At 37.8% G+C, this 21,604-nt stretch overlaps 1 protein-coding gene across 1 annotated transcript in view; it reads right to left on the reverse strand.

The window, feature by feature from the left end:
* LOC127576999 (disintegrin and metalloproteinase domain-containing protein 12-like) overlaps positions 1-21,604 on the reverse strand; it is a 279,055-nt gene that overhangs the window by 213,661 nt on the left and 43,790 nt on the right. The window contains exons 2-3 of the mRNA XM_052027846.1: positions 19,390-19,523; positions 10,490-10,563 (exon numbers count right to left, since the gene is read on the reverse strand). Of these exons, the coding sequence (XP_051883806.1) occupies positions 10,490-10,563; positions 19,390-19,523 (208 nt within the window). The remainder of the gene's footprint in view (positions 1-10,489; positions 10,564-19,389; positions 19,524-21,604) is intronic.

Genomic DNA, 21,604 nt, shown 5'->3' on the forward strand with positions numbered 1-21,604 from the left:
GCTGTAAGACTCTATGACTCTAGTTACTTGTCTGGGAGTGGTTGAACGCTGGAAGTGTGGGTCACAGCCAGCTCAAAATGGCCCATTATAAACTTGGGAAAATGCAATACAAGGTAAATCTTGCTGTGTTACCATAATCCTTGTTAGTCTGCATTGGAATAGGTATTCATGACATGGATGAGAACATTGTAGTACCTGATATTATTTTTTAAAAACTGACATTTACTGCAAGGGATGAAACAGACATTTGAAATTTATGAGACTCTAAGATACTTTTTCAAAGAAATGGGTGATGTTTTTACAACTGGTATTAATCCAAGGCTTCTTACTTCCATGCCAAAGTGTCTTCCCAACAATGAGTCATGATAGAGTTCTATTATTTGTCATAATCCTAATAGCCCTATAAGCCTTGCTTGTACAAAGGGAAATGGTTTTATCATTATTGAAGCGAGGTGAAGGATAGCAGAAAATGTCTATTTAAAAAGGGCTTATTAATATTAAAATCTGAAATGAATGATGAAAATCCTAATCCATTGTAGTTAAATTGTGAACAGCTGTTCAGGTTTAGACTCATTAAATACGGTCTTCATGTATCTGGATTCAGAGTTGAACAGGTTACAGGTTATCTATGTCACATCTGACAGTGCAGACTGTCACATTTATTTGATTCTGAAGTAGACTCAGTTAACTATTTTCATCCTCCGCTGGAACATCAATCTCCATTTTTGTTTACCGGAGTTGGAAATTGTGTGCCGTTGACATCAAATGAAAATGGAATCTGGCTCAACTATGAGACCTTTTGCAGAATAATGAACTGCCGATAATGACTGCCTTAAGTCATGTACAAAGCTGGTCCTCTTTAATGAGAGAGAACTTGTCAAGCTTGTTGAAACCTGTTAAATTCTCCTCTTCTTTCCCTTTAAAGCCCTTAAAATGTTTTGCAACTGCCCAAATCCATGTCCATCTTACACGGAATTTCATGTGTGAAATGTTAAAATCACATTTCATCCTTGCCATGATACTGAAGCACTTTTAATCACAGGTAATTAAGACAAAAGCATGATCCTTTTAGATCTATTTGTAGACCTTCATCCAGCCGTTTGTCTCTGCACTTACCTGGTTCCATTCTTATCCAGTTGTAGAAGAAAACCAAGAGTAATGTCTTCTCAAGTTCTCATTACCTTTGGTGCTCTTCCCAGGATCCTTCCTTGGCTCCTTTCTGTTTTTCATCAACCAGGCAGTTTACTACTATTCAATTTGTGTTTTAGACTCATGCCTATGTCATGACCAGGTTGGCTTATATTCACCCCTGCAACATTATCTGACTGCTGAAACCTTCATTCATGCTTTTGTTGCCTCTAAACTTGATGATTCCATCCAAGACCTGATTGGTTTCCCTTGCTCTATTTTCTGAAAAATTTGAGGCTATCCAAAGCTTGTGTCCTCACCTGCACCAAGTCTTGTTCACCCTCACCTCTATGCTTACAGGCTGACAATGGCTCCTGGGTGACTAATGCCTTGATTTTAAAATTCTCATCCTTGAATTCCAATCCATCTATGGTTTCAAACATTCTCACATCTGCAATCTCCTGTAGCACAATAGTGGTCAAAGGGATCGATGGCCTTCTCATTCTGACTTCCTCCTCATTCCCAGAACTAATCACTCTACTGATTGTGCCTCTAGTTCCCAAAGGCAAAAAATCCTCTGTCTTTCCAGCTCCTTTAATACACAACTTAAAAGTAACTTCGTTTGTCCAAGCTTCTGCATCTATTGCCTTTTGTGACTCAGTGTTCATTTTTCTTTTGATAATTCTCTTTTGAAATGCCATGGAATAGTTTTGAGATGTTAAACCCAGAAAATAAATTGAAATTATTACTAGGCCAAATTTTCCTGGCTGTATCTGGTGGTCCTGAAGGGAGCTTTCAGTGTTCAGACATTCCTCTTTAAGCAAATCCTGGGACATGCTGAGTGATAGATGCTGGTGCATCTCTCCCACTCTTCCCTGTCGTTGGACTCAACATGGCTTAATGGCGTAACCTTTTCTTGCTGGCATTTCCAGCATTGTACTGTGGGAAATCAGCTGTTCCCAATCCACATCAATCATATCTATAGTATGTTCAGAGTCTCCAATCATGTGAGTGGGAATTCCTGTCCTTGCAACTGGGAGAAGTAGATTGTTATTTAATTTTACTTACTTTATTTTTATGTGTTTTAGTAATTTCTTAGTCTTTCAATGCATTTGCAATATTTTAAATATTTTCATATTTTAATTATTTGCAGCTCTGAATATCAGAGACATTTAAAAACAATTTTTAAAAATCTCCTGGCTTTCACAGAAGACAAAGCTCTGTCCCCAGCTTCACCTCCCATCACAGGCACACCGGGTGATCTGGGGACAGGGCCTCAGCAGTATGTCACCTGAGACCTAATCTCGCAAGGCCACACTGGGGGGATTTGCCAACTGTCAAATCTGTATCAGCCCAGGTAAATGTGGACACTTTGGTTAATACTAATGCATAAAATTAATTTGTTTTCAATTAAAACTGCCTTTATCAATTATATAATTTATATAATTGCTTTTATATAATTATCTAGTTAAAACTATGTACTTAGATTGAAAAGGGAAAAAGCTATATAATTTATATGTAATGTGTTTAATAATATGTCTGGTTACCAGCTACATCTATATTGATATCTGATATACTGTAATTCTGAAAGATTTGAAGCACATTGCAAACAAAATACTGAGATTGATAAAAATGTATGTGGCTGAGTACAGGAAAATTAATGAAAGAAATAATGTTAACATGGAGGTAAATAGAATAAGACAAAGGGATGAACTGTATACAGATAAGTGAATATTTTCTGTTAGTTTTAAGAAGCATCTTTAATTCAACTTATCAGAAAGTATTCAAGAACTTAAATATGAATGTGTTGAAACTGGGATATCAGAGTTAAAATCCATTTACTTTATGTAAAAAAGTAAGTTTAGGAACAAAGGAAGGTAATTCAACTCTCTCCAGATGAAGTCCTTTTTCTGAATTTATGTTCAAGACAGATTAGTCTGGATCAGTGCCAAGTGCATATCCTTCTTCCCTAATCAGCAACATATCCATTTCTGTCTTGAAAGCTTCCACAGATTGTATGTTTTAGTAGCATATATTCCATCAGTTTACAAACCTACATGTGAAAAAGAAGTTGAACCTTAAGTCATGTCCTGCTTGAGACTTCCTAAGCCTATAATTATGACCCCTGCTTCTTTACTTCCTGTGAGGGACCAGTGCCTAATGAGGGACTCACGCACAGGAGGCAATTGACCCTGAGAGCAATCCTGTCTTCCTCTGTTTAGACATACTTAGCAATTTGCCCAAGATGCAGCACTGATGTCATTTGTGGAGTTTTTTTTTCTAAGGCTGGCCGTCTATCCTGAGGAGGACATTTGGGAAACATAAAGCGGAAAGGGAAGCAGCATGTAAAACTCTTCAATGTTAAGACTTTAACTCATAAATCAAGTGTTACTTAAGAAAACTAGGTGCGAATCTAAAGTTTGTTACAAATATGTTTACGTACTCTAACACCGAAAAACTGCTGATACACTGGTTTCACTACACTATAAATTTGTCTTGAAGATATGCCAATGACCAGGAGATTCATTAGGGTTTGTTTGATAATAAATACAGACAGCAGAAAATGCGAGAAATACTTAGAAGAGTTAGAATAACAGAAAATTATGCATAGAGGGCCAAACATAGACATTAGGTTAAGTGTCTTTACAGCTCTTTTTATAACCCAGGAGGTACATTAATGCTTTACCCCCACAGCCTGCTGAACTCTCTGTCTCCTCTGACCCCTTCAGCAGAATGATGATTCAAACTATCATGAGAATTGGAGCCCCCAGCAGCCAACACCCACCCCCTTCCCCACCCTAGAGTGGAATAGATCAAATCATCTTGTCCTGAAGTCTTACTCAACCACACTGCCCACCTATGCAACCTGTGCTTGTTACTATCTGGAACATTTTTTTTTACTATGCCTTTATAAAACATACAGTTCCAACATGGAGTGGACTTTGAGATGTACCCACTCTTCTTCTCCTTTTGGATGATGGAGGTTGTGCATTTAGGATTTGTGCTGCGTAAATTTCAGCAAGTTGTAGCAATCCATCCTTTGGATAATAGAGTGCAGTGAACAGGTGAGAGTTTGGAAGTTCGAGGTAGTGGATGGGCTGCTGAAAATACAGACTTTGGTCTGGATGGGGATGAATGTTGTATGTTGTTGCAGCTGAACCCTTTCAGACAAATGTAGAGAATTCATCACATTCCCACTTTGTGGCCTGTAGGTGATGGAAAACCTTTGTGGAATCAGGAGGTAGCACTTGCTGCAAAACATTCAGCTCATGTCCTGCATTACCAGCCATGGCAGTTACATGACAGGTTTACTTGAATTCTGGGTCAACCTCTGACAGAGGATATGTTGAGTTTTGGGAAGGTAGATGGATTCAGACCAGGGGTGAAAATCACATATGGCCCAGCAGGTATATTCCTTCCTAAATTATAGGTCCTCTACATATTCGTCTATAGACTATTTTGGAGAAATTTTATGTGATTGTTTTAAAATTACAACATCACATGCCCACGTTTTCTCCATTTAGAAAGTAATTCTATAAAATGCATTCTACTTTTTGCAGCAAAGAATATCCACAATGTCCACTTAATATAATTATCATGCAGTCCTGTCACTCTTCATCCCGATCGTAAATTTTACCCCCCAAAAATGGGTCTGTGCAGTTAATACTTAAGTTTTGCATTACTAACAAAGTACCTGCAACATGGAATTTAAAAGAAACCTAGTTCTGTAACTGCCAATAAGCTTTGTAAACAAATGGAACAAAAAGCTTGATATTTCTGCACCATTTTGGCTTTCATCATCTGACGGGTCTATTTGCCGTATCCTGGCAATTCATGAATATATTTAAAAAGTTTAAATTAGTCATAATTAGCTTGCATTGTAGGATAGTCTACATTTATGAAAACAAAATACAATTAGAATTGTATTTTTCTTCTTTTCTTGTGCATAGAAAATTCCATTTTGAAAGCATGTGACAATCTTCATCAGTGCAACTAATACAGTTTGTACATAAAGTAAACATCATTGGGCTGGCTAATTCCCTTGACCTGATTTATCATCTTCTGAGCGATAAAACCATTACATTTTTCAAAATGATAGAAAAACAAGATACATGCAGTGTAAATAATGCATTAATGGTGGCAATTAACTGCCTAATTTTGGTAATTTTATAGGGCCTAATCATTGCAAACAAGGAACTCGTAGAACTCCAAAGGATGGCAGTGGAAACTTCTTTCCAACTGCTTTTCACTTGGCCCTGCCACTTCAACGATTACCCACCAGAAGTAACAGGGTGCATAAGAGTTTGCTTGTTCAAATGCCATGCAAAATGCCAGAGAAACAGTATGGCTGCACCCAAATTCTTGGGTCATCAACCCTTTCCTGTGGTACATTTCCTAGGATGGCAAGTGCTCTCATTACCTGGTTTAAGTGAATATTTCTCATGCCCAAGTTTTGATGATAAGTATTAGTAGCCTTTTCATCACATCCAGAGTCAATTCTATGCTTATGCCATATTCACGTATGCATTTCAACAGAGCTCAACAGATGTAAGAGTCTGCAGATGCTGTAATCTGGAGCAAAAAAACAAACTGCCTGAGGAACTCAGCGGGTCAGGCAGCAAGTTACTCATGCAGAGTCTCAACCTGAAACATTGACCATCGCTCTACCTCCACAGATGCTGCCTGACCCACTGAGTTCCTCCAGCAGTTTGTTTCTTTGCTCAATACATAGTAATTATGTATATGAATCCTGGCTCAATTTTTACCGGGACACAGGCTAATTATAGCACATTTCATGGTCAACCACTGACGCTGACTAACTTGCACCATATTTTCTTGGTTTCTGCAGCTCAACCTGAATAAGGTTGTAGAGCTATCGGAATAAAGTGTTGTCACATTAAGCTCTTTAATCCACAGTGGGAGGAGGACAGTGACTGGAGGAGAGTGATGTGACTGCTAACTGTTTGAATAACCCAGATACAAAACTGAATTAAATGCATAATTAAGTTTGACTGTAAAAGCAAAAAGAATGCTGGAAACATTCAGCAGGTCAGGTTGCACCTGTGGAAAGAGAAGCAGAGTTAATGCTTCAGGTCAAAGGATCTTACACAGATGCTGTCTGACCTGCTGAGTGTTTCCATCATTTTATTGTTTATACAATTATTTTACTTCAGACTTCCAGCATCTGCGCTTTATTGACATTAATTGAATATTATTACCTACTTCTGGCAGATACCACTGAATTCAATAACCATGTGGAAAAATACATCAGATTAAAAAGACAATTAATTGGTCTTCTGCTTTTATTTTCCAAATTTTATTTAACACTCAGTTATTCCATTTCTCCACTGGAACAGTACACATTAGTGACATGATTTACCATAAAGAATAAAAGCATTTTGCAAGACTTTATTACTTTTAATGGAACTCTGGTTATGCTTGATTGTTAGAGTTATGACATGCAGCCAATGAACAGCAACAAAATGGATACTGTCCCTGAAAATGGAGGGCTTGAAATATTTATGAAGCATTTGACATATGATATTAATATGTTTTAATTTAAATGCAACTCTCTGTTATATTGAATTAGGCAATAATGAATGACAAGGTCAATGCTATTGGTAGGATTCTGTGAGCAGAAAGTTAATTCAAGTACATGATTAATTGCAGACAGAGCAGGGTCAGTTTAATGAATGTTCTATTCAGTAGAACAACACTTCCTTGGTCACCAGCTGATTGCTTAGTAACAGTTAACTGTAGGCTTTAGCTTGGGCATTGGGGATTGAACTGACTGCCCCAGTCTGCGATGGACATTCCACTGACATGTTGCAGTTGTAACTGTATCCAGTAAGGCTGATTCTTCCTTTACTTAAACATTTTTTGTTTATTTTGATTAGCTAGCATAAGGGTCAAGCCACAAGATACAAGCTTGTCAACTGTGTTTTTTCTAAAAGGCAAATATTTTATGCAGCTCCCCCAAGTGTTTATTATTACAACTTACTCTCATCTCATGCAAAACAGTGATTTATTGTGAATTTAAGATAAAAGCATAAATTAACAAATTTTTAAAAAAGGAAGATACAATGCTTAAGTGCAATTATGCCTGATGTGAGCTAAATTGTGCCCCTTCATGAAGGGGCTGGATCACGCTGACAGCTGACCCATGGCTCTATGGAAAACCAACCTCCGTGTGCAGCGTGCACATCAGCTTGTTCTGGATTACCGTGCCTGCTCAGTGCAGTGCGGAGTATAGAACGTGCTGGATGTCAGATGCCACTGCATCTGAAGTCCTACCCCTGAACTCAGTGCTGACTTCAGAGGAGGTTCTTTATGATACTAAGCTGAGGGACTGAATACACTTTATTTTCGGTCCTCCAGCTTCACCCCAGCCATTTCTAGTGCACCCCCATTCATTCAACTATGATCACTGACCTTCATTAAATAGGTAAGTGAGGCTAAGTGGTTATTTTCCTTGAGCAACCAGCAATCTACTGGAGGAACTCAGTGGGTCGAGCAGCATCTAAAGGGGGAAAGGAATCGTTGATGCTTTGGGTCAAAACCCTGCATCAGGACCAAGAGTGGAGAGGGAAGATGGTCGGTATAAAGAAGAGAGGGGGAGGGGTGAGACTGGAGCCCAACATGATTGGTGGACTGAGGAGGGGTGAAAGATAATGGGCAGCTAGGGGAGGGGAGGGAAGGTGGGGTTGGGAGACTGCGGCAGGCAGATGATAGATGGGAGCAGAAAAGAGAAAGAAATAAAATAAAAATGAGAGGCAGATGGAGCAAGGTGGGGGGAGGGAAGTGTGAAAGTTGGAGACAGCTGCTGGAAGGTGATAAGCAGGAACACAAAGAGTTGCCAGTGCTGGAATCTGATAAGTAAAGGAGGGGATAATGGGAATCATTAGGGGAGAGGTGAATGGCAGATGGAACCAGAAACATTTTCTTTCATGTTTATTTTTCTTCCCTTATTTTAATTAATATTAATCATTCCAAAGACGTACGGGTTAGGAAGTTGTGGGTGTGCTATGTTGGCGCTGGAAGCGTGGCAACACTTGCGGGCTGCCCCCAGAACATTCTACGCAAAGATGCATTTCACTGTGTGTTTCGATGTACATGTGACTAATAAAGAAATCTTATCTATATAATTTCGCAATAATTTACTTCTCTTAAATATATTCTTTATTAATTTGTAAGTATTTCAACAATTTCTAAATATCTCTGATCACCAAGAACAATTAGAGACAGTAAAAAACGCCTTCTGACAGCATGAGCTGTCAAAAGACCATACATGTGGTCTAAGATTCCACCACCTGAGGCCTAGTCATTGCTCACAGACCACTCTGCTTCGGACAGCAACAGTGACACCTCCCAAACATTGGGAGCCATGCAGCCACAAAATGGTAGATGTAACTGCTGGACTTGTGTGGGGTATGTGCTTGAGGAATGGGCCAACACAGACTGATAGACCAATACAGGATAATCATTAATGTCTATCAACACAAAATCCTTTCACAACAATAAATATCCGAAACACCTAGACCATAAATTCAGTTGATGAAGCAGTTATTATAGCAGTGGAAGCAGGCAGGCATTATCAGAGGCTCTCAGACAGATCTTTATTGTCTATGTGCCCAGTGTTTGCTAACACCACCTAGCCTGGGTGGCAGATATGAGAATATAGCTTGGCAGATATGACAATCAAAGCCCAATGTTAAGGCCTCCTTAGTTCTCACCATGTAAGCACTACAAGTATACTCTACTCATTTGTACATCTAAATAAGAATTTTCAACCCAAATTATTCTGAAAACATAGTGATTCTGAAAACACTTGTGAAAAGTTATAAATGAGCAATTTATATTCTGCCATAACCAAGATACCACTCCAGTCAATTATGGAATTCAGCTGGAAAAAATCTTATAGTTCACTACCATCTTAAGGGAAAGGGCTTTCACCTGTATTTATATAATGAATCCTGCTATAACCAAAGTGTATGAACTAACTGGTTAAATACTGTTTTTATCAAGTCAGTAGAAATTCCTTCATCTTTTATAGTTTCACTGGAAGTCTTCTTAAAGAAACATTACAGTATTTATCCTAATAAAATTAATAGGAAAATCTGAAAGCTTAGAATAAAAAGTGATGTTGTGGCATACTATAAGGTTGAGTAGAGTTCAGTAGAGTTTGACATCTGCAGGTTTAGTTGGTGGTCTTCAAAAACAGTCATTTTTGAATTATTATTCTTAACCACAGCTGTAAAAATAAAAATAATTAAATCTACAATCAAATAAATTAAGATCTCAACACAGATAGGTACAAGGCAAGTACTTGAGCTTCAGCAATTTAAACTCAATCTGAACAGCAATAAAAGAGCAGCTGATGCTGTGTAATTGTTGGTATGTTTAAAAAGAATTATTCTTTCAAATTTGAGAATGGATGGAACAGTAGTTCAACTTTTGCCAGTATTATGTTCACTATGCTTTGTTTAATGCAGTAGCAATAGAATACTGGTTATCAATCAATTTTTGATGAATTCATCATCACTGTTACCTCACTAGCTACTGATGAAGCCTACAGCAACCAATCCTTTGTCTAATGTGTATGGGTCTCATAAGAACAAATGTCTTAAGTTATCTTTTTCTGTCTTCATCTTGCTGCTGTTATGGTTTGTCAATGTCAAAAGGAAATGGGCAGTATTCGAGGAATGACAGTTACTGGTATTGCTAAACTAATTTTGAATTAATTTACCAATTTCCATTTTGTGTCCATATGTTATTAACACTAAAATATGTCTCTTTTTAGTAGTTATGTAATGCAATGATTTTTTTTCCATTTTGCACACTACTGACTTTATAAATCTGATAAGGGAGACAAAGTCAAAACTGTAATCATAAACTGTAGAATTGAATATGATGTTTTCAATCAAGCATAGCTGCACTCATAGCAAGATTGTTTAATGGAATGTTGCAGTTCAGATTTATTAGGGCAAAACAAAGTTACCACAGAGTACAAATTCTGTCAAGCTGGAAGTGTTTACTGATGACAAATAATAAGGCTATATGTTTTAATCAAAAAAGTAAAAGGAATAGTGTCATTAAGATAGCTCATTGTCATATTTGTCACAAAGTTTGAACTATATCTATGATGTCAATGAATGTTCAATATCACTTGGCATGTTTCACAAAATCTTAGAATCTGTTGATTAATGCTTACTTGAGTTAAGAGTAATTTGAATTTAAATAGAACTATTAGAGTTACAATATATTTACCAGAAGCTACACATCATTAAGCAGAACACACTCATTGCCCCAGGCATTACATATGCCATCAATTTGTAGCACAGACTACATTAGTACTACTCACTCATTTCTTTCAAGTTCGATGATCAGCTGTTTGCCTTCAGCTTCAATTAGGAATTTGGCCCACATTGGATGGTTCTATGGTAAAAATACAAATTCATTATGAAACAGTAATTAACATACATAGTACAACAAGAATTGTTGTTTATATGTGTCTTGAAGTAAATCTTAGTCTATTCACCATTTCACTGAGGTTTCTATCCAGCTAACGCTAAGCTGTGATGAAAGCTGGCAATGTGCATTATAATCAGAGCAGCCTGGCCAACAACAGTGCTTCTGTGGCAGAAAAGGCCAGATCACAATTCTGAGAATACTAAAAGCTCTTGAATATAGTGAAGTGACTATGACATGGCTTACTTTTCTGAAGGGATGGAGAATACCAGTTCAGAGGTTATGCCACTTCATTGCTTACACTTGAAAAAATATGAACATGACAGTGGTTAAAGAAACACAGGAATCAAGCCTATTTGTATTCAACTTTCACAACCCCTTCAGATCACATGGCCTCAAAGCTCATAGCAGTCATCTTGCAGGGCAAAGGTTGAATTACTATATCTTGAATTCACCCAGATCCTGCAATGAACAATGGAAATCCTGCTAATTTCTTTGAAGGCAAATGTGCTCCTTGAAGTTTATAACCTGATAGCACAGCCTATATATATTTACCAATATTCTCAGTCTCACCATTGCTTCTAGCCCCCAAGAAGAGTGTGTAATACAATTTCTAAAAATGCCTAGTCTTATGGAACCATTGTTTGCCTTTCAACAAATTCTAACTTTCCACAAAGGTGAAGTTCATCCATCTTGAATGCTGATTTTATACCTGGGGAAGTCAATACAATCCTCTTGAAGTCTTGTACAATATAGAAGATAAAAACGTGTTATTTGATGGCTAGCTCTTGCTTCACTTCCTCATCCCATGCAACTGACAGTATTATGGTGAATGCCCTTTTGGACTTCACCTCCAAGCCAAACCTTTGTTTCTTACCTTGTTCAGTATTCCCTTTTGTTCCATCACCCACTTTTGTCATTTGATCTCTCCTGCCTTCCATTGTCATTGACTTTCCCTTTTGGTTCTATCCTTCTGCATCTTACACCTGTTTATCTTAAACTTTTCCCAGTTTTGATAAAACCTGGTGTTAACTCCTCATCTCTCTCTATGTATGTTGCCTGAAAATACCTGTTAAGTATTTTCACCGCTTTGTTTTTATTTCACAACATACCTACCCTCTCCTGTTTTGGAGTAGCTGTAAGCATAGGAACCTTCCTCTTCCCAAATCCTTACTACAGTCAGATCAAATCTCATTGCCCAATGTTCATCCACTTAATATCAAACAATTAGTGTTCCTGTACTAAATGAAATGCATGCAGCTGTGTTTAGTGTTTATAGCCTAATAGGGCCAAAGTGTAACTTCAGAATCCATGAAGAAAAGCACTAATGAAAAATATCTTATGTGAGAAGTCAGCTATAAATATCTTATCACTCTTCTACTCCTTGACTAGCCATGGGTTAAGGAATACACAGTATGATTTGATCACTAAGGTCTGAATATAATTGATCAATCTACTCTACATCAGCATGCCATGGTTCATTAAGCTTGGGGAACTTTGCACTGGCGAGAAAAGAATCTAAAGTCCTGATACAGCTAAACCATGTACAGAGAGATTTTCCTGGATATGTACTCTGATGCTTTGGATTGCCTGGGTCCAACTAATGTAGGAAAATGTCAGAATGGGCCAGGCTCCCGTGTAAACGTACTCACTGACCCGTCAATTTTATGGTAACCCAGATTGCTTGTGGAAGCAGAAAAATGTACCCTTTTAACTAAAATTTATGATGCACAAACTTTAATCAAAGTCTTCACTTTCTTTTACAATTTTAGTTTGCATAGTAAACTAAAACAGATGATTTTATAGTCGTACAATTATCTCTAGAGTAAACCCCACAGTGACAAAAAATGTTCTTATAATTTGGATGAATTTCTGGCATCTATGGGTATTACAATCTGCAAGTTCTTCAAAATAAAAGTACCAAAAAGAAAAATTCAGAAATGATAAATGCAGAGATGTTTCCTTCAAATACATTTATGAAGTGTTAGATTTTAATTTTTCCTGGGTAGCTGTGTTGACTATTATTGTTCCACTGCCAAAAATAAAACCTATTGGACAATAGCTGTCAGAAAAAAAAAGAACCATTTCATTTTTATCTGTATTTCATCATATTTTTCCAAGTTTAATTCACAAACAAATTAATCCTACAAAATTCTAACGCTTCGTATTCTCATCTGAGCAATGAAATTCCCCTTATCCTGGTTTGGGAAGGCATTGGCAAAGTAATATGGGCCCAAACAAAATACGCATTAAATCAAGAAATAAGTCTGAAATTGATACTGTAAGGACCTGAATATAAGATTTATTCTAAAACATAAATATGGTGCACGAACAAGGCATGGAGGAAATTAAGCCCTGGAAATTATTGTTTGTAATGTAACAAACTCTTGACATAATTTTATGGCATTTTTTTGTATCTGCTTTTTTAACATTAAAATAGATTTATAATTTGAAAATAGTGGACAAAAGAATATTGAATTTGTGCACTGTGCCTAAATGACATTAATCTTAAAACCCTACTAAAATGATTTTTAAGCTCTCTTTTCCTGAAATTTGTATGGGGTGTTTTTTGGGCATCAGAAAAGCATGCATTAACTAATGAGTCAATCTAAGAAAATATTTCTCAGTGAAAAAGTTGTTTGAAAGCAGGAAGGTCTTAATATTTCTATTCTTTCTCCTCTTAGTTTCCCATTTCCCTTGCTATGACAGGGAAACCATTAATTTTATCCGTGAAAGGAATTCATGGAGTTAAGAGTCATAGATATATGAACCTATTCCATCTCACTAAAATGAGCATCTTCTATTAAAATTTTAAGAAAGTTTTGCCAAATTAACTGCGTCAATCATAATATCCAGCCATACCTTTAGCAGAAAGAGGATACTAATAGCTCTATTTCCTTCCCTTAAGTTGAGACCCGGGTGTCTAGAGTAAGACACAGGCTTCCTGATCAGAACTCTTGTAAAACTGCAGATACCGGAAGTAATTGAATAAAATAGTTTAAATTCCTCAGGGCAGAAAAGGGTACCTAAACATCAGACTTTGCACGTGTACTCAACCACAATCAGGTTTACATGGTATGTTTCTGACTGATGTTAGATGAATATTTAGTTATTTTTATATATATGGAAAATTCCAATCATTTTCAATTACCAGACTAGTAGCTGTCTACATTATTTTCGGAATGGGGATAAAAACAATCTCACCCGTCCTGAGGAACAGCACCTCATATTCCTGGGCAATCTCCAACCTGGCGGCATGCACATCAAATTCTCAAACTTCCGGTAACCACCTCCTTTCTGTCCCTTTTTCCCTTTCCTCTTTTCTTTCCCCTCCTGATCCACCTGGGCCCCCATCACCCTGTCTCTTTCCCCTCCCCCAACCTCTCCATCTGCCCATCACCCACAAACTCCTCCCACTGGTTCCCCTCCCCCACTCCCTCCCTTTGTTCCATGCTCCACCTTCTCCTCCTATCGGATTCTATCATCTTCAGCCCTTTGTCACTTCTACCTATCACTTTCCAGCTTCTGACATCAGCCCCACTCCCCCCTTCCTCATCTGCCTATCACCTCCCTCACATGGACCCACCTATCACCTGCCAGGTCTTGTTCCACTCCTTCCCTCCACCTTCCTATACTGACTATCTCCCCTCCTTCTTTCAATCCAGATGAAGGGGCTCGACCCGAAACGTCGACTGTCCATTTCCCTCCATAGATGCTGCTTGATCCAATGAGCTTCTCCAGCACTTTGTGTGTTGCTCCATATCCCTTGTGGAATATTCCATATCCCTTGAGTCTCTTGTGGCTCCAATTAATTCCGTGTCCCTGTTCTTACCCATGACCTTGTAATTTTTCCACAATCTATTGTAATTTATTTTCTAACTTTAATCTTGAATTTGCTTCCTCCATCCTTTCCAACAATCCAGTCCAGAATATAACATTTCATTGAAAAGACTATTTGTTGCGATTCCATTGGTTTTTATGAATGATAGCACACGAATGATAGAGAAATGGAGGGCTCTGTGGGAGGGAAGGGTTAGATAGATCTTAGAGCAGGATAAAACATCGGCACAACATTGTGGCCGAAGGGTCTGTACTGTGCTGTAATGTTCTATGTATATCAAATATTTTAAAACTGCCACTGTAAGTCACTCATCCTTCTGCCACTGGAAACCCTATTTCCTTACTTCCTCTCTCAAACCATTAAAGATGTTCAACACCTCTTTCAAATCTCCTTTTATCCTCCTGTGACCTTTGAGAACAATTCAATCTTTTCCAGAAATCTGGATCTCCTCAGTATGTTCCTCCTATATAACATTCTTGTAAATCTCTTCTGCACTCTCTTTAGAGCCCTGATTCTGTTCTTAGTGGCGTACTGCATTAAAAACTTCAGTTCAGTGTTTTTTATATACAGGTTAATCATACTTTAATTCTCTATTAATGTTTTCTGCAGACAGCCTGCTCATAAGGGATTACTGGTTGACAGTTATTTGATGAAAAATGGTCAAAGCACATTTAGCAAGATCACATTCTAGATGAATACAAGGACTCTGAAAAGGTCACCAGACAAAGAGACTCCATGAGCACTCATCCTCTGCATGAAGATGAAATAATGATCAGCTGGACTGGATCATCCATTCCTACCATCATCCCATCTCTCCAACGCCTTCTCTCACTATCCCCCATCCAAAGAAATATCATAACTGAAGCAAAAATTCAACCCACCCCTGGCAACAGGAGTCAACTAAACTCCACCCTGCCCTCCCTTGGAATAGAAATATAGTATAATGGCCATAAACACATGTCAACCACACCCCATCACCATTGCCAAGAGAAAAAGGCTGGGATGAGAGATGAATCATTGTGATCTACCACTCCAAAGATGCACACCAATTTCACAACTGGGAAATGGAAACCTATGAAAGCTTCAAATAATTAAAAATTGTTTTACAACCCTATGCAACAATTACAACATTTTAATATTATACACTGGTATGAGTTAAATGATGTGACATCTTTAACTTTCATATAGTGATGGAGATTAACGTAGACACATGAACAGCCAGGGAATAGAGGGATACAGACCACGTGCAGGCAAAAAGAATTAGTTAGATTGGCATCATGGTCGGTGCAGACAAGGAGTGCTGAAGGGCCTGTTCCTATGCTGTTCTGTTCTGTGTTCTAATTCATTGAAATTGCTGATGTTCTTAACTATATAGTTAACCAGTAAAACTAGCTTTTTTTCCATTAATGAGTCAAAAGGCCTAAAAACAGCAGATGTTGGAAAACAGAAACTGTTGGAAATGCTAAGCAGTTGAGACAATATACGTGGAGAGAGAAACAGAGTTAAAGTTTTAGGGTAATGAACTTCCATTAGAGTTTTGGAAAAGGTAGAAGTCAAAGAGTTGGGAGGCACAGAAAGAACAAAGGGAATATCTGCAATAGGGTGGAGACCAAGAGAGGCTGAATGACAAAAATGGTGTTAATGCACAATGAGAGAGGGTGAAGACTTGTTAACTGCAATTGTGCTACCTGCAAGAACTATGAATAGTAAGGAGATGAATGAGAAGAGAGGAGAGAAAGAAGTGCTGGAACTGTGAGATACAAAACACCGCAGTTTTTGGAAATCTGAAATAGAAGGTAATACTGGAAATACCCATCAGATTATGTGACATCAATGAAAAGGCAAAAACTGAGTTAATATTACAGGTTAATAACATTTCATCAGAACTGGCCAGTTTATACAAGTACTGGAACATCTGGTTATCTGATATTCTTGAATTTATTGTTAAGTCCTGATGGCGGTAACATACCTCATGGGAAAATCAAATCCTGTTCCTTGACCTTATATTTGGCCTTGTGGAATAGTGTAAATGATCAAAGACAGAGGGGTCAGAGTAGAAGTGGGATGGAAAAATGAGAGGTGACTATGAATTTAGAGTCACCCAATTTGCATTTGGTTTCTCCATTGCTGGGGAAACCACATTAAGAGCACCATATGTAGTGCACAAAATTAGAAGTACAAGTAAATTGCTGCTCTGCCTAGAATGAGTATTAGAGTCCCTCAGTGGTGGGAAGGATAGAAGTAAAAGAGTGGGTGTTGAATCTGCTACGAGTGCAGTGGAAGGTGCCATGACAAGGGAAGTGGTGGAGATGGTTGCCTTTTTAATTTAAAAAATTATACTTTTATAACAGTCTTTGTCCTCTTTTGGAGTAATGTAAATGGTTAGCAAAAGATTTAATCCTGCTGTTAGTACTTTCTAGCAACATTTCACCATATGTTGTTTAAATCTATATTTTAATAGAATTGTCAAAGGGAGAAATTTTATCTCTAATGTATTTTACACAAATGTATGCCCAAGGGTTAAAGACTGGAATACGTTTGCTGTTTATATATGGTGCTTTTTGCACAATGATACAAAAGGTAAATGCAGGATGCTCTTCTGCAAGCACACAGCTTGTTTTCTCTGATGGATGGAACTGATAAGTTTCCTAATAAGGTCACATTGCGAACCATTTGTAGCATTATTAGATGCCTGTGCATTCAACCATAACGTCACTTCACACTATATTTTGCAGTTGTCATTTTCTTAAATTTAAGACATGATTCATATGTGTGAAGCTTGTTTATTTCTTAATAATGCTTTTGGGAATTATTGTATTTCTCCTTTGGTTGATCTGCCATCAAAAGTGCAGTTCTAGAGTCCCCAACCTTTTCCTGAATTTCTTACAATCCCCACAGCAGGTTGTTCAAATGGTTGTTTGGCAGCATTTTAAAGCTATACCAGTTGTATGTTAATTGCAAAGCGATATCTCCAAATTTCCTTCATGCACATGAAATCATTATACAATGAACTACTACAGACTTAAATAAGTCTGGGTGTATGCTGTAGATGTGACAGAGAAAGGCAGTCTTTGTGATGAAGAGATAGTTTTGTGATGAAGAAGAAATGGTTTTGAGAGTTAAACATGATGTCAGATTTATAAGCTATTTGGATCATCCTGTGAGCCAGGAGGGGCCTAGTTAGTGGCGAAGGTACAAAGTTTATAGTGGGTTTAAGGATAATGAACTCAGCCAGATTGTTCAATACCCAGCATGCTGCCCAGATTTGCCACCCAACTAGACTTCGTTTTTCCAAATTCAAATTTGAATCCAAATTGAGGATCATTGAACAACACACATATACTGTATATTCACTCAGAAGAACAGCATTGCAAATTCAACAGGTTATATAACTGTCTGCATGTATAGAAACCCACACTATTAGAACAAGAATAGGCCTTTCAAACACATAACCTTACTTCAGTATTCTATTTGATCACAGCTGATCTGTATTTCAAATGCTTTCATCCACCTTGGTTCCTTACACTTAGTACCCTTGCTTAACTCTCTTACCTGAAAGAACTGTCAACCTCTGTTTTGAAATCTTTGATTGACCTAACTTCAACAAATGCTTGTAGTGACACTCCCAGATATTGACTACCATGCTTAAAAAGTGTTGTCCGGTATCAATGCTGATGATAAGAGGAAGCTCCAATTTTAAGGTTATTCCCCCTCTTTATTCTGGATCTTCTGTCAGAGAAAGTAATTTCTTCCCCATCTACTCTATAAAACCCTTTAATCATTTGAATTGCCTCAATTAGATTACCTGTTGAATTTGCAATGCTCTCCCTTCAAGTGAATATATTTTTCCTGAGGTGTGATACCCAGAACTGAACACACTACTCCAGATGGAGTCTAATCAGAGCTCTGTACAGCTGTAACACTTTCTACTCCTCTGTATTATAGTCCTCTTGAGATTAAGGCTGACATTTCATTACCTTTTTAAATTATTTTTGATCCTGCAGATGAGTTTTAACAATTTCTCTATTTGGACTCCTAAGTCCCTGCACAGTGTTCCCAACTTCTCACTGTTTAGCAAACTTTAATCTTTCTTTCTTAGTCACAAAGTGGCTGACACCTAATTTCCTATAACTGATCTCCATCTTACAGTTTTGATCACTCATTTAATCCAGCTATCTTACCTTTGCTCTACTGTACATTATTAATTATGTCATCTAACTCACTGCCACCAGCAAAGTGAGAAAGACAGCTCCCTATTTCATCATCTAAGTCACCCACAAATGGAGTCAAAAGCTACAACTCAACACAGTTCCAAGCGACACTAGTCACATGCTGATGAACTACTTCATCAAAAAAATCATACATGACTGCCAAAGTTTAATTGAATATAATTCTGACTGTTAAAAGCAAAAGATATCAGTACTTCTAGACCTTAAATGTGTATTTTATCGATGTAGCCCTAATACCAGAAAGATAACATTCATTAACCTCTAAACTGGATACAGTCTTTGTTATGTAAAAATCAGCAAAGTTGTCCTTAAAAGGCAGGAAGACATTATTTCCTGGAAAATAAGCAACAATGAATATAATGAATGGTATACTTAAACTGCATAAAATCTGCTGAGGTTAAATTTGGCTTCACGTTCTCCCTTGTGAAAATTAGCACATTTCAGCCTAATGGACTGTGTCTGATATTGAGCATTAATATATTGACACTGAGTTTCTGTCCAAAAGTTATGACTAATTTTGCCCAACTAAGCAATATTTAATTTTCTGTTGATAAACAATCTAATCTAAAAAGTCCAGCAAATTACTGTAAAAAATGTTAGAAAGATACTAAAAGTACATGGCAACGATTGTGTCTACTTGATTCCACTATGAATAATTATTTATGAAGCATTAGGCATAGACCACTTTGTTATGTGAGAAACAGGAAAAATAAAGATGCCGACCTTTCCATGAAGGTTGCTGGATTGTTCCTGGTGATCTCCATCCAGGAGGTAAGGAACGACTTGCTCATATTGTTGCAGCTGTTTTAGATGGTCTTGTTGCCTAGGCGATGACAATTTACTGGACAAAATATTGCCTGTAAGTACATCATTGTTATTAAAGATCAGGAAATGGACCATGTTCCCATATGTACCATTATGTGGCAAACTTGTTCAGATACATTTATGTGTCAAGAGGGAAAAATATAAGGTATATTTTGCAGCAGTGGGTACAGTATGTTAAGCCTTGAATTTAAAATTCAGTTACAACAAAGATTTTGCAAGCAAAAGAGCAATGTCTCAGCTTTTCCCCTTCTACCCCAAATAAGACAAAATCTGGTTCACCGGATTGATGCTTCGGATGGGGAAATTGTCCTCTGTGACAAAGCAGACCGGGTCTGTACTTTCCAAAGCTTAGAAGAGAGATGATCTCATTGAAATATACAAAATTGTAACAGGGCTTGACAGGGTAGATGCACGGATAATGTTTCCCTGGTTGTGTTGTGCAGAATCAGGAGTCCCAGCTTCAGGATAAGGGGTCAGCACTACAGGAGTGAGAATAAGAGATATCTATTCACCCAGAAGGTTGTGAACTGTGGAATTCTCAGCCCAAGGTTGGAGGCTCAATCCCTGAGTACATTCAAAACAGAGGTTGATTGATATTTGGATATTAGGAAAATAAGGGGATATAGGGTTAATACAGGTAAGTGCTGCTGAGGTAGAAGATCAGCCATGAACTTACTGATTTGCAAAGCAGGTGCAAGGGTCCAAAAGGCCTTCTCCTGCTTTTCTTTTTTTCTGTTCTTAAACTCTAGCTTAGAATATTGGAAAACAATTAATGCAATTGCATTTTCAAATGCTTTAAATAATATCATAAGTGATCATTTCTTGACATGGTTAATGTATTTTTTAATGTATTCATTTTATGGATCTGGGCATCACTGGCTAAGCTGGCATTTATTGCCAGTCCCTGATTAACCTTGAGAAGGTGGTGGTGATCTGCCTTCTTGAACCATGCAATCTATCTGATGAAGCTTCTCCCACAGCTGAGGATTCCAGGCTTTAGGACAGCAACATATTTCCAAATCAGGATGGTGTGCAACTGGAGGAAAAACTGTAATTGGTGGTGTTCCCATGCCCTTGAACCCTTTGTGGTAGAAAGCACGGAATTGGAAGGTGCTGTTGGGAATAGCAGAGATGAGCCACTGCATTCTGTTTTGTAAATGGAACACACTCCACAGCCATAGGGAATGAACGTTTACACTGTGAATGAGGTACCAATCAAGTGAGCTGCTTCGTCCTGGATTGTGTCAAATATTGTTGGAGCTGTATGGTATTGCCTCACACTCTTAGCTTATGCCTTGTAGATGAAGGAAAGGCTTTGGAGTTTCAAGAGGTGAGCCACTGACCACAAGATTCCCAGCCTATAACCTGTTCTTCAAGCTATGATATTTATATGGCAGATCTAGTTGATTTCTGGTCAAGATATTGTTGGCGGGGATCTCAGTGATGGTAATGCCATTGAATATCAAGGACAGCTGGTGAAACTCACTCTTGTTGGAAATGGTCATTGCCTGGCACTTTTGTGGTGTCAATGTAATGACCCATTAATTGGCCCAGACGTGAATGTTGTCTAAATCTTGCTGCATGCAAGCAACAACCACTTCTTTTGTCAAGGAGTTGTGAATGGAATTGAACATTGTGCAATCATCAGCCAACATCCCCATTACTGACCTTGTAATGGAAGGAAGATCATTAATGCAGCAACTGAAAGTATTTGGGCATAAGGCACTTCCCCGAGAGCTCCTACAGAGATATTCTTGGGCTGGGATGATTGACCTCCTACAATCACAACCATCTTCCATTGCGCGTGGTATGAATCCAACCAGTGGAGTATTTTCCTTTGATTCGCACTAACTTCAGTTTTACCAAGGCTTTTTGATGTTTCAACAACAGCTTCTTCCCCACTGCCATCAGGTTCTTGAACTGACCTGAAAAACCCTAACACCACCTCGGACTATATTTTTTTCTCTCTCAACTTGCATTAACATTATTATGTTTATTTTAGTTCACTTTGTTGTGTAAATTACGTATAATTTATGTTAATTTTAAGTCAATGTTAACTTATGTTGTGATGTTAGTAATGTACAGTGCTGCTGCTGCAAAAAGCTAACTTTTA

This window comes from Pristis pectinata, chromosome 12 (assembly GCF_009764475.1).
Source record: "Pristis pectinata isolate sPriPec2 chromosome 12, sPriPec2.1.pri, whole genome shotgun sequence".
Taxonomy (NCBI): Eukaryota; Metazoa; Chordata; class Chondrichthyes; order Rhinopristiformes; family Pristidae; genus Pristis; species Pristis pectinata.